This window comes from Dendrobium catenatum, unplaced genomic scaffold, assembly GCF_001605985.2.
Source record: "Dendrobium catenatum unplaced genomic scaffold, ASM160598v2 fragScaff_scaffold_1219, whole genome shotgun sequence".
In the NCBI taxonomy this organism is placed as follows: Eukaryota; Viridiplantae; Streptophyta; class Magnoliopsida; order Asparagales; family Orchidaceae; genus Dendrobium; species Dendrobium catenatum.
Window position 1 is genome coordinate 104,563 of NW_021319681.1, and position 14,830 is coordinate 119,392.

A 14,830-nucleotide genomic window follows, 5' to 3' on the forward strand; every position below is an offset into this window, starting at 1 on the left:
AGAAAAAGACCAAAATGGTCCATTGACTTTTATGAAAGTTCAAAATGGTCCCCAACAATATTAAAAGACCATTTTGATTTCTTTTGCCCTCAACTCCTTAAAGAGGAACCAATTCCCATGACTTTAAAGATTTGAGAGATCAAAATAGTCATTTAACATAGTTGGAGATCATACTGATCCTTCATAAAAAATTAAGGAACCATTTTGATCATCCTTCCTAAAATTATGATTTAGTTTTGAAGAGCCAAAGATCAAGAAAACAAATGCCATCCCACACTTGGTTAACTACCATGTACTAAGTTGAACAGGTCAACTTTCTTCTAGCTTCCATCATAAAACCTTTCAAATAGTACAACATGGTAGCTATTTCACATAACTTAAATTCTAGAATAGATGAATGAAAAACTTCAAATAGCTTGCTCATTTTTCCAATTGGGTCCTTCACTATTAAATGAATAATCAAATAATTTCCTTGGCGATCTCAAATAGTAGAACTTTTATTATATCCTCAGACCGGACGTAGCTCTACGTTCGGTCAGAGGATTGTTACTCGGTTTTTGCTCGATATTTGGTCAGTATTGTTAGGTATTGTTTGGTAATAATGAGGAATACCGCTCTGTGAAGACCAATACCGAGAAATACCGAGCAATACCGAGTAATCCCAAAAAATACTGAGTTTTTTCTCGGTATTGCTCGGTATTACTCGGTATTTTGTCTTCACATAATGGTATTTCTCGTTATTGTTGGTATTGCTCGGTATTTCTCATTTTGTACCTGCGATCTTAGTGCCGGCCGAGCGTAGCTCTAGGTACGTCCACCGGACCAAATAAAAGTTCCCAATAGTAAGTCGCATTTATTTTTATCTTGTGAGACTTTTTACAGTTAGGCTAATTATGCATTCAAGTACTCAAAACTTGATTCACTCGTTATCTGTAATATTCAATAATGTTAAAAAGGTAATAACAACATTTCTTTATTTTTTTCCTTAAATTTGATAAAGCAAAAAAATAATTAAAAGCAATTTTATACATTTAACATTTCTTTATGATCATTTTGGTACGTATATGTATGTGTGTATATATGCATATGTATGTGTATTTGTGTATATATATAGGCACTTATAAACATTATTTACTAATTTAATTAAATGACCTATTCTTTTATTAGAATTACTATTCATTGAATTATGCTTTTGTAGTAGGTATTAATTTACTATGGTTTTCCATCTAATATTTCATGCAATAGCTAGTGGTTTGGGTGCACGGCTCTGATGGTTTGCTTTAATTATATTAGGTTATATCAAGGTTTAAAAAGGCAAAATAGGGAATTGAGAAGTTTTGCCTTAACGAGGTGAGGCATAAGCCTTGAAGTAGATCGAGGCGTAAGCCTCAAAAGAGGAAAATAAAAAACACATTAACTTACAAATAATTCATAAAAAAGACAAAAGTAAAATAAAACACCAACATATTTATTTGATTCAGCATTATAAAGATATAAACTACAATTCCCAATATTAAATGGTATTATGAAATGAAAATTTGAAATGAGATTCAAAATAAATACTCATTTAAAACTTAAATACGTCATTAATATTAGAATCCATGCCAACCTCATTCTTACATATTCTTCATAATAGCCCTCGTATGTAATAATTATATCATCCTTGATTTCTAATTCATTATCATCTTCTAAATATTCTACAATTATAATGTTTATTATAACTCCCCATATTAATGAACATTGGATTCAATATAATATAAATTTTCATTCTTCTCATCATCAAATGCATACCTGTATTTTCCATTTTAAATATTTTTACTATTTCTGTTATTATCAATTCATCATTGGAAAATATATTATTAAAAACCATATGATTTATTTCATCACCAATCATTCGGCTCTATAATTTGAAGTGTTTCTCTTTTAAGTTTTTACTAAATATAACACAACCATTCAACCTAGTTCATTCGTCTATAGCTAATTTGTTCATCCTCTTTATATAATAGAAAAAACTATATATTGTTAATAATAATATATAATAAAAAGTTATAAAACTTGACAATAATGAGGCGTTCCCTCGAAACAACTCGAGGCGTTAGACCTCAAGGCGTGCGCCTCATTTAAGCCTCACTAGCACCAGCGAGGCTTAAGCCTCGAGGCATTCATTGTGCGCATCAGTTTGAGGCGAGCCTCAAGACGTGTGCCTCGAATGATTTTTTAAACCACGAGTTATATACACAACTATTACTAATATCAACATGCATACTTAAAGCACTGAACATTCATTCCCATTTCCTGCAATGCCATCCTGCAACTTCATTATCTGCATAAAGAGCAGGAGCCGTGCAAGCTAGAGCCAAAGGAAAGAAGGGCCAAAAGTTGGGATGTTAGGTAAGTAAAGAAAAATCCGGATTTTTTTTTTTTAATTTTCCGGAGAATCGAGTATGCATAAAGGTTTGTAGGTATCAAAACTTTTATGGGTAATTATTTTGAGAGAAAAAAAATGTTTTTGAGATTATTTCATTTAGTTTTAAGTTGTTAAATTAAGTATAGTTCCACCCTGATGCAATCAATACTTGCCATTGATTAGCTTTCTTGCATGACTTCTCAGTTTCCCTTTCTGATTCCTCGTTTTCCTTGTTGGCTTTTAGTTTTCCTACTGTTAGCCTTTCGATTTTCCCATATTGTGGATGTTTATTCTTCTCTATATGGTTGTTTGGTCTTCCCGTAATTGGTTGTTGGTCTCTCCGTGTTGGTTTCGTTTTTCCCTATGTTGGTTATTCGTGTATTGTTCCTTATTGATTCCTATGCTTTGGGTTTATTCCATTGGCTGATTTGGGTGGCTCATTAAGGAGAGCATTTAAAAATTTTTTCTCCATCTCCTATATAAGGTGGTTGATTTCCTTTAGAGTTTGGTTAGAGTGAATTGTGAATAATATTTGAAAAGTAAAACATGCGGGTTTAAATAGCTTGCGAGCTATTTTCTTCTACCTCCCTATCTTCTAAAACTTCATCTCAGACTTCTATCTTCTTCTTCTCTTCACAGTTCTCATTCCACATGTATCTTTCTTCTCAAAGATTTGAATAGTCATATGGTGTTGTTGTGTCCCTTTTTTTTTGAAGTTGTAAGATATTGTGTCCTTTTATTTGAAGTTGTAAGGTGTTGTTGTATTCCTTGTTGTGTTTATTTAATCTATTGTGGGATATAATACTATTGTTATTTTGTTCTATCTATATTTGTCTATGTTTTATGGAAATGAAGTCTTTAGTTTGCAATCTTAGTATTTTTTAGATTGCATCACACTGGCTATTGGATGTAGGTGAACAATTATTGCTTATAAGTGTCGCTATAGATTGTTGGTCACTTCCTGCATGACAAGCTTTCTATAGTGGCTCATAGGAGCCGGTATTTGTTGTAGTCTTTGCATTTGTTACAATCTCTGGTCTTTACTCGCAAATAGTACATTGCCTGCATACCTATGTTCACAAAAGACTAATCACTCCTGCAACATACTTGCTGTCATCGTTACTGGTTCACGTTGGCATTCACTGCAGCTTTTCTGTATGTGCTGGTGGGTAGCATCAAGGTAGTGAAAACCGGACCAGAAAATGAACAGGAAGAGGGAGAGGTTCACGGTTCAACCGATCAAACCGGATGACGTAATAAATAATAATATTATTAAAAATTAATAAAATTAAAATAATATAATATAAGTATATGAGCATTTAATAATATTTATAAAATTTTAAAATATATAATAAAATTTTATAAATATAAATATCATTTAAGAATAATATTTAATATAATATATAAATTTATAATATTAATAATTTATATTATAATTATTATAATATATATTATAAACATTTTTTTTTGCAAAACAAATTATGTGAGGTATTTAAGATAACTTGCATATATTATGATGAAATTAATCATCATATTTAATAAAAATATTTTAAAAAGTTAAAAATATTTAATAAATTAAAATAAATTGTTTAAAATTTAATTAAAACAAAAATGCTTTTTTTATAAACTGACTGGTTCATCAGTTGAACCATCGGTTCAATCCGATTTGATTTGGTCCGATGCAGAGCCGATTCTGTAAGCTGGATCGGACCGGTCACCAAACCGATTTATGGTTGAACCGGTTGAACCAGTCGGTCCGGTCCGATTTTCAAAATAGTGGGTAGCATATAACATGTATGGTGAGGCTCCTACAGTGGCTCATAAGTATTTGTGTTTGTTGCAAATCAACCGTATTTGCTTGTAGGATATCTGTGTATTCGTTGAAAGTTTGATTATTGATAATTGCATGAATACTTTGGTATTTGTTGCATGGCATATACATGTCTGCATATAGCATTATCATTTGCAAGTAGGTTTTATATTTTCATTACCATGCTGATGTAAGCTACCAGTTGAGCTGCATCCATCACTGGTTTCCTTGTATATATTGGTTGGCAAGTTATCATTCAATACACATCTGTACACTCTACTTGCGGAGTACTATTGATATGAGCATTGCATATTGATCACTTGATCCTGGCTTGCGAGGGATCAATGCATTTGCCTGCCACTGAATGGCTACTAACTGTAGGGCATTATTGCATTCACTGCCTGTTGCTGACTATCACTATTGCACATACGGCATACCTTCCATCATTGCTAGTAAATATTTGCATTCACTGCAGTCTTCTATCATTGCTTGTAGATATCATGTCGCATGTCTATGTTCACAAAGGATTCATTATACTTACAATATACCCTTCATCATTGCTTGCATGAAAATAGTGTGCTCATTCATAATTTTAGCATTGGCTACTAGCTGAGCCATATCCATCGCTAGAACCTTCAAACATGTTTAGCTAACGAGCTATCACATTTAATGCATATTGATTTTTAATGTCTGTAGGAAACTGACATGTTTGTTCACATGTTAACTATGTCTAAAAATTCTTCACCACGAGTCCTCTACTTGTTTATTAACTTTCAATTGAATGATTTGAGTCATATTTTAGGATTTGTATATTCAGTTTGAATGTGTATTTTAAAATTTATGGTCCACTTCCCAATTGTTCATTTTGTAAGTTCCAGCAACACCTCGATGTCTCCTCTATTTCGAGGAATTTTGGGAGTTGGGCCTTCCCACCACGCTAAGAAAGAAATGTATAACAGGTGCCTGATGACTCTGCGGCCGTGGTCTTCAATCCCACCATACTAAGAAAAGCGTGTATGGGTCTACAAATGTACATGTTTAAAATGCACAGTTTTTTCCTCGCACGCACTGAATCCCAAAATGACCCCCAAATCCTAAATGAAAGCCCTAAACAAATAATGCCTTAATGCACCCCCTCGCCACAACTCTTGATTGTCTCAACTTCTAGTCTGCCGCGGCCACCCCCTCCTGATATACCACGTGTTTCAAGTACTCCACACTGGCCTGTGTAAAACAACACTTCTTTAGGCTGGCCCTCAACTGATGCTTCTATAACACCTCAAAAACCATCCTCAATTGCTCCAAATGCTCCTCATCTGACTTGTTGTATACCAGGATGTAATCAAAGAACACCAGGAAAAATTTCCTGAGGTATGGTTGGAACACCCTATTTATGAGGGACTGGAATGTAGCGGGAACGTTAGTGAGGCCAAAATGCATCACCAAGAACTCATAGTGTCCCTCATGTATCTTGAATGTCGTCTTCGGGACATCCTCCTCTCTAATCCTGATTTGATGGTACACCGACTTCAGGTCCATCTCAGTGAACACCACTACTCCACATAGCTTATCTAGCAACTCATCTATCACTAGAATAAGAAAATTGTTTGTCACAGTCTCCTTATTTCGGACCCAGTAATCCAAACAAAATCTCCATTTCTCATCATTCTTCTTGACCAATAAGACTGGGCTAAAAAAGGACTCAAACTCGACCTAATTATTCTTGCCTCTAACATCTCCCAAATATGCTTCTCAATCTCATCCTATGGATCTGGGGGTTACGATAAGGCCTGACGCTTAAAGGTGATGGTGTGCTCTCCTCCCTGGGGGGTGGCAATCCTTAAGGTGGCTGAAAAGCCTCACTAAACTATTATATAAGTGGCTATACTAAAGGAGGAATGTTTTCCCCCTCCTCCAATTATATCCCCTCTAAGCTCTGTAGCTCCACCAGAAAATCTCCTCCCACCTCCAGGATGATCCTCACCATGGTTCTGAGAGACAACATGGATTTGGATAACCCTGCATCACTCCTAATCATCACCCTTCTTCCCTCCACCATCAGCTCCATCGTTAGTGCTCCTCAATTAACCTTGGTATCCCCCAAGCTGTATAGTCATTTCATTCCCAGGATGACATCAGTATTTTCTCACTCCCATGAAATGAAGTCCTTCCTCACCTGGACCACCTGTACGGTCAGAACCACTCTCCTAAATACTCCTCTACCCGTCTCCACCTTCCTAGTTCCCATCATCACTCCATAGTATCTTATGTCCACCAATTTCACTCTCAATTAGTCTACAACTTGGTTGGGGATGAAATTGTGAGTAGCCCCACTATCTATCAACATCACCACCTCCCTTTCACTTTCACTTTCATAGTGTGATTTGGAGTGAATCCCACTATTGACTTCAAGGAGATCTCTGTCATGTCTAGATACAACTCTTCCTACTCCTCTACCAATGCCTCACTACCACCTCCCTCAACTTCCTCATCAACATAGACGATGAGAAATTAAAGATTTTAATCCTTACACATGTGCCTCGATGTATACCTCTCATGACATCTGAAGCATAGTCCATTCGCCATATTCTCTTGCAGCTACTCAGTGACCTTCTTGAAGTTTCATCCGATTCCCCCTCATACAGGCTTCTCCTTTAAAGGCTACCGGGTGTTGGCCCCTTAAGTGCTAAAAAGATGATGGTCATCATGTACGAGTCTCCTGAACTGCTACCTCTGCCCCCTCTCCAGGTTTTTATGATCCGCCACTAATTTGGCTAGCTCCATAGCCTCTTCCAAATCATGAGGCCTCATCACTCTAACTACAGTCCGGATCTCTAGTTCGAACCACTTCATGAAGTTTCCCTCTTGTACAGTCTCAGAAAGCAATTTCAATCGGCTAGTCAGGTACTTAAACTTCTCATGGTATTCCACCACTGATCCTTCATGTGTCATAGCAAAGAACTGCTCATAGAAATCCCCTCCCTTCTATTTCAAAAACATTCCAACAAGCAGTCCTTGAAATCCCTCCAGCTTCGTATGGGTCATTTCATGTCTCTCCACCGAAACCATGCCAATGCCTTCACCTCAAAACACAAGCCAGTTGTCATCAGTATCACCTCCTCCGTCAACCCATTGACGGCGAAATACCTCTCCGCCTTATAGATCCATCCATGTGCATCCTATCCCTCAAAAATAAGAATCTTAAGCTTCATTACCCGTGGATCTCTTTTATTTCCCCTAATTTCTCCATAACTTCCCCTTTCCAAAGTGGGTGGTCCCTCCCAAGTATCTCAATCATCCCTTCCACGCTCATACCCACACCCTTCTTCAAATTCCTCGCTATTCATTTCAAAATTAGCACCCCTTCGCTCATACCCACACATCTCCTCCCTAGGAATAGGCTCTAGGAGAGGGATTCCATTTTCTCCCTCCAACATCTCCACCTCCTAATTTTGCCCTCATTAGATTAGGATTTCCCTTGCTCCCTTGGCCGTGGTGACACCCCTCGCCTTCGACGACGCCATTTTGGGTTGAGCCTTGAGCAACTTTCTCAACATTTCTTCTACTATGGCAAACTTTCCATCCATCTTCTCATGGACGAATGAAAATTGATTTTCGAATTCTGAAATCTTTTCCACAAAATCTGATTTTAATTAGCCAATCTACCCTTCCAATAGTTCTACTTCTCATCCAACCATAGGTTCCCAGATCAAATAGCTTTGATACCAATTTTTTAGGAAAAGCTTCTAAAAGAAGAAGAAAACTTTGGCTGAAATTGAATTTTAGCAAGCCCCAAACAATAAACAAGAAAGATTTATGTGGAATCGCATAACAGAAACTTTTTAATTGATGATAGGAAGAAGAAAACAAATAAGATATAATGGATCTTCAATTGGAGAGGAAGATCCGTCTCTCCCAAACCCTAGCCGCCCACTAGAGTCACTTCTACCTTTAGAAAAATTAAATTCAATCAATAGTAACATAACCATAACCCTAGGGAATTAACCTGCTTAAAGCATACGCTAATCATGTAGATCCCAAAACACCTAATGTGAAACATAATAAGAATTGCAAGAATTTAATTAAAAAAAAAAGATGTTAAGCTTACTAATTTTAAAATTAATATTTCACAAGATTAGATTCTAGGATTTATTAATTGTTGTTATGCTTTGGCATGCTGTTACAAACTAGATTAGGATTACAGTTTAAAATAACAACAAACATTATAGTAAAGCTAGACACACAAGTAACATAAATCCACCTGTTAACAAATAGAAATTTCACCTTGAGTTTTCCTCACACTCACTCACTCTTGAGGGTTGTTTAGCGGAAGAGTAATTTCAGCAAACTTAATGACGTCACTAAAAGATAGAGGATGCCGATAATATTACTCAATGAAAACTTCGCCGGAGGGGAAGGAGTCGGTGGATGTTGAATAACTCGCCATTGTCCGGGGATTTGGTGCTCGTCAATGGCGTTCGTCAAAGTGAAGAGGATCCGAACAACGTAGTCGTCAACTGTGTAGTCGATCTCAACACGTCTACTCGTCCTTGATGATCGTATACGAATCCTGAGTCTCTTTCAGGATCGGCCATTCATGGGGAGTAGGCCAGGGTGGTGTAGTTTCTTCCTCGGAGGTGTATGAAATAAGGGAGAAGATAAGAAGAGGAGGGAGAAGTTGGAGGGTTTCGGCCAAAGCTAGGAGAGGGTCCTTCTCACGTTAGATTTTAGGATTAGGGAAGGGAGCAAGAATAAATCCAAATATCTGAAATTTAATTTCAAATTTTAGGATTGTAGAGGAGGAATTAATTTGAATTTGAATCTCCTCAAATTTGGGATTATGTTGGGCAGCACCTTGATGGGAGGGATTTGACTGAGAGCAAGAGGGGAAAAGGGATTTAATTAAGAAAGGGGTGGGGGTCGGCCAAGGGAAGGGGAGAGAAGAATGTCCACATTCAATATATGTGAATCCTTGCATTAATTGTTGATGGGGGAATCAAATCTGAATTAATTTCAGATTTAATGTGATTGAAGGACTCCCTAAAATAGGTATAGGCTATTTAGGAAAGATTTTAAAATTTAAATTCATTTGAATTTGAATTAAAAAACTTTCCAAATAAGATATGGGCTAAGTTAGGAAAGTAATAAAGGGGTAATTGAATTGGATTCAATGGGGCTTGGGATAGGTCAGGCCGGTGGCTAAGGTTTGGGGAATTATGGTCGGCGGTGTGGAAGGAGGGGAAGGGAGCCAGCGATGTGATGGGGAGGAGGGTTTGGCCGGCGGTTGCCTTTGCCCTCACCTAGGGACTTCTCCTTTCTCTAGAACTCTCAACACTCGAGAGAACTAGAAGGTTGAAAATTTTCATTAATCAATCATTATCTCATACAATAGGGAGAGCCATTATATATAGGTCTCAAATAAAAGAAAAACACAAAGACTCAAATGCCATAAGGGCTACACATAAACTAATACCTCTTAGGGGTACAATGGTAAACCAGAACATAAATAAAAATAAAATACATAAATGCCTCATAAATAAAGACTTTGAATCGTAGCCGTCGATCTACGATTCCACCGATGATAGACGCGCCGAAATCTTCTACTGATGACCTCATCAACACCCTTTTTTTGAATTTTTCCCTCCTAATCCCCCCTTAATTTCCTTCCTAATTGGCTATTGGACCCGATTGAAGTCTTGGGCGGAAGCGAAACTCTTCTTCCACCTTTTGTACACACAGGCCAGTCCAGGAGGGATTGATCTAATAGAATTCTTCAAGAGTAGTACATATACAACTACTTAATCATGAGGAAAGTAAACATCTTGAATCACATTAGGCCTAAATTTTCTTCACTTTGATGATCACTTTCCTTTATCTAATTTATTCTAAATATATTTTTGTTGGCCTGCCAAAGTTCTTGATTTTTTTTAATTTGATAAAACTAGAATTTATAATATTGTGGAAAATTTTAATTGCTCATTAATTTTATGAGGTTTGAATTTCCTACTGGTTTTTTTAGAATTATTTAATCAATGCATTATTATTTGAGTTCTAATTCTCTAATTTCTTGATTTTTATCTAAAGAAAGTAAGATTTAAAGTATTTCAGCAATCTTCGATATTTTTTTATCAAAATTTTATTTCATCTTAATTGCATTAGGAACTCTAGACCCTAATTCATCATGCATCTACCTGCATATATGATGCAATTCTTACGCATCAAAAAACACATCTTAAAAAATCTTCAATTAATCAATCTTCAAAACTATTCAAAACCTACAATAAAAATAATACAAACTACAATGGTAGAATTAAAAAAAAAAAAAAAAAAAGCTACATGCACTACAAAGGTAGAATATCATTAAAAATAATTTCTTTAAAAAAAATCCAATTGGCCAACCAACACAACAAACAGATTACAATATTACACCCGCACCCAAAACTAGCTAAAGTTATCTTCCCGTAATGAAAGATAGAGTATAAAATAAATTGGTGCATGTAATACCTCCCTTAGTATAAGAATAAAATCCAATGGACTCAGCATCCCCACAAACTGCCCCTTGTAGAAGTCCCACAAAGGAGCTACAGGAATTCCCTGAAAATATCTTGCTTTTAGAAAATAAACATGATACATTGCTTAATCAAATTGAACAAAGATGTTTCTAACTACAAGACATTTAACAGGCAGCATTGAAAAATTATAATAATCATGAAAAAATACTAGATTGAACGAAATTTATAAAGGAAAAGTTTTAATAAAGATTCAAAGAAAATGAGAAGATGCATGCATTAGACGTTCCAAGATTTTTGCTAAATGACATGTAAAAGTCTAAAGCTTAGTAGCACTTTCACTCCTAAAGATGCAATAGATGGACATTATATTGTATATTTTGATGAGAGCAATAAAATGCATGTAATCAAATCATAAAACTCTGAACCAGCAGTGCGTGAGAAAATGGCATTGGATAGTGACTGCATCATCCATAAAGGAAGCCATTTAGGGAAACGGATGCAGAAGCAAAAGCATGGAATATAGCTAATCACAGAAACTTTACATTATTGCACGAAAAACTTTGATTAGAAAAAACAAATAATGCACGGAAAAAAATAGAATAATATAGTAATGATAATATAAATGCAGATGATATATGTTATAATTATTCAGCCTGCAGAAGAAATCATAGTTGAGATAAACGGTATAGTGATACTGTCAATGAGTAGTAGGCGCATATGCAAGTGCCATTTGTCTTCCAGAGAGATGAACAGTATTCAAATCCCTCAGAACAAAAAAAACAGCGATGATAAGTATGATCTTGAAAAGGAATAGATATTCTTCGATATATTAAATTACAAATTCATTAAAACATTATTAGACTTCAACATTAATTTCGAGACAAAAGGCTATTGATATAAAAGCAGTTTACCTGTTCATAAAGGATATGGAAAGCTTGTTTCACAGGTAAATTGACATCCAGTGCAATGACCTGATATTTCACATGAGCCCTAAGTAAAAGCAAATGTACCGACAAAAAATGGGATTTGACATGGTACAGTGACAGAAAAGTTGTATTCAAGAGGCATCAATACCTTGCCCGAATCTGGAAGCAAATCATAAGAAGTACTTGTGGACAAGAAAATAGAAATTTGATGACGGGACAGCTCTATGTCAGCCTCTGAGAGTCTAAGAGCTGTTTCATGTACTGAACCACCCGAAACGGTGACCTGTTTTGAACAGTAGGAGAACAAAGTTAAAAAGTTAATTGAACCTACAAGTATGCGTTTATAAAATTTAGAACATAAGTCTCAAATTTCAACAGTAAGAATAGTTAATAGAAAATAAATACAAAATGCGAAAAAACATTATCATCCCGACCTCAACATAATTCAAGGATATCAGTCAATCAAATCATTAACATATGTCAATAAGATGGTCAATGTTATACAGGAAAATTAATTAACTTGTCCTCTTTCTTCTATTTTAAGCAGAAGTGATAAAAAGTAAAAAACACATGTGATGCTGCCCTCTCTACATTGGGGAGCGCTGCAATACTAAGGAGGAGCATTGTGGCGCTGAGCTCTTTGCCCGAGAGCATCTAGAATATTCCGAGAGAGCATTGCGGAACTCTACGTTCGAGCGCCACAATGCTGAATATTGAAGTAATTTTTTATATACATAATTCTAAATTCATTTTCTCATCCCCCACCCACCTTAGCTTGTTGGAGAAGAAAGAAAAGAGAGAAGAGAAGGGAGTTCAGAGGCCGCAACGTTGAATTTGTTTGTCAAGCCAGTTAAGAGAATCTTTCTACTCGATATAAGCTCCCAATACCCTATTTTTTATTTCAATTCTGATGTTTGCATGAAAAGTTACAAAATAAAATGTGATTTGATGTGAAACCAGGAATTGTTCTCTTAGAAATTAATAAAAGTTTGTTAGAATAATGATAATACAATTTTAAGGCTTCTCACAATTGACACTTCAATAAAGATCTTAGAATTTAACAAAGTCTAGGCAAGTTCTTACAACTAAATTTGCAAGATCTATAAAATAACAACCTCAATCAAAAGTAATGACAATGAATAGCCAACTAGAATCCAGCGGTTAACAAAGCGATCGTCTCACCTTGAGGCTTAAAATCACTCTTCTATGTCTAGGGTTGTCGGAGGAAGAAGAACCACACAAGGAACGAGACCACTCCGAGGTAGACGGTGCCGGCGATTCGTAGTGATGGAGAGGGAGGCGTAGGATGTGGAAGTGGCGAGAAATGTTGACCGTCGATGATCCACTCATAGTCGGCAAATTGTTGGTCGACGACGTGCACAAGAGTGGGGAGGATTCGATCCAAGTAACCTCCAATTGTGTTGTCGTCGTGATCAAATCTCACGTCAAAGAAGGGGGATCAAAGAATGTGAATATCCTCGTGGATGTCAAATGCAAGTCCGCCTTCGAGTTCAGGATCCGCCATGCATCATGGGATCGAATAGGGAAGAAGAAATAGAGAGGTGGGGACTTGCCGTGAGTTAGGGAGAGGGAGGGAGGCCACGGGTTGGGAGGAATAGAGTGGGCGGGTGAGGCTATGGTGGAGAGAAACCAAATCTGAATTTTTATTTCAGATTCCAAATAAGAACTGCAGTTTTAATTTCAATTTCAGATTTGAAATTTGAAATTAGAGAAAGAGAGGGAGGGGAATTAAAGAGGCATTTAAGTAGTAATTAAGTGGGGATTGGAGAGAGAAAAGAGGAGGAGGTGGCCGGCCCCATGGGGAGTTGAGAGAGCACTCAGATCCATGACGTGGTCTCTCTAGAGAAAATCATGGAATTGTCAAATCTGACATTTAATTCTCAGGTTTACTGTTACAGGAGGATTTCCTAAATAACTTGCCTCTAGACACGGTGGAATTATCATGTTAATTGAGAAGAAATAACACAAGCCAACTTTCCAAATAGCAGGGGATGTAGAATAGGAAAGAAATTAAGGCTTTGGCATGGGATTTCAAATTTTGAAACGGGTTTGCGGGTGGGCTGAAGTGGGGCGGCTGTGGGAGCGGTTGGGAGGGATGGCCGGCGGCTTGGGTGTGGGGGAGGACTGCCGGTGGCTGGGCCGGCCAAGGGAGGCCGGCGGTGTGACGCCCCAGGCATCCATAGTGAAAGGATTCGTCTGACAGTCTTGATCGATCTCCAATCCTGCTGCCTTGCTCGGACCTGAAAATGTCAACCACATATAATGAGGTTTACAAAGCCCAGCAGGTCACCTAATACCTATAACTGAGATCAAAGCACAGCGATGATATCAATATGCATGTCAGTCAATCAACTCCATATCAATCAATGGTCAATGAATCTATGCAATACGGAAATCCATAGTCAATGAAATCAAGTCTGTACAGCGGAAATCAAATCAGTAGTCAATGCAGTACGGAAATCAATAGTCAATAATCAATACAGCGGTAAAAACATCGATAAATCAATACGCCTCAGCAATCAAATCAATAAGTGACTGGAAGCCAATATCTATCCATCGTAGCAGTGTCTATCAATCAATACTATCAGTTCAATCAATCGTATCGTCTAGTCAATTAATTGAATCTATATCATCTGTCGAATCAATAGAATGTATGTGTCAATTAATAACAATCAATAGCATCAATTAATTCAATAAAGGACTCGTGTCAGAACGTACTCTTGCAAATCAGTCAATCCAATTATTAGTACGATTTACTCGGTCTCAATATACAATATTCAATGACACTACGACATATTTAATAATGACGACGTGCGATGCTATAATAGGAAAATCATCTCAATCAATAGAGCACTTTCCAGTCAATTATATCTATCGTCAGGGAAATCCATCGATCAATCGAATCAACTCAATAAGCAATTAAAACAAATCTATACAATGAAATCATCAGATCAATTGAAATCAATACAATCAGCTCCATAAAGAAATCTATTCTACGATAAATCAAATCCATACGGCAACAATCCATTCAATCAATCAATCGATAATCGGTACGACGAATCAATGTATCAGTTAATATTCATTTTGGATGTCATGTATACATGTTAATCTATTAATCTTTGGCATGTGCATTCAAGTTCATATACGAAAGTTC

At 36.6% G+C, this 14,830-nt stretch overlaps 1 protein-coding gene across 2 annotated transcripts in view; it reads right to left on the bottom strand.

The window, feature by feature from the left end:
* LOC110114742 (sucrose nonfermenting 4-like protein) overlaps nt 1–14,830 on the bottom strand; it is an 88,041-nt gene that overhangs the window by 41,608 nt on the left and 31,603 nt on the right. For both annotated transcript variants that reach the window (XM_028699072.1, XM_020847721.2), the window contains 3 exons: nt 11,804–11,938; nt 11,641–11,700; nt 10,722–10,811 (listed from right to left, as the gene is read on the bottom strand). In XM_028699072.1, coding sequence (XP_028554905.1) covers nt 10,722–10,811; nt 11,641–11,700; nt 11,804–11,938 — 285 coding nt within the window. The remainder of the gene's footprint in view (nt 1–10,721; nt 10,812–11,640; nt 11,701–11,803; nt 11,939–14,830) is intronic.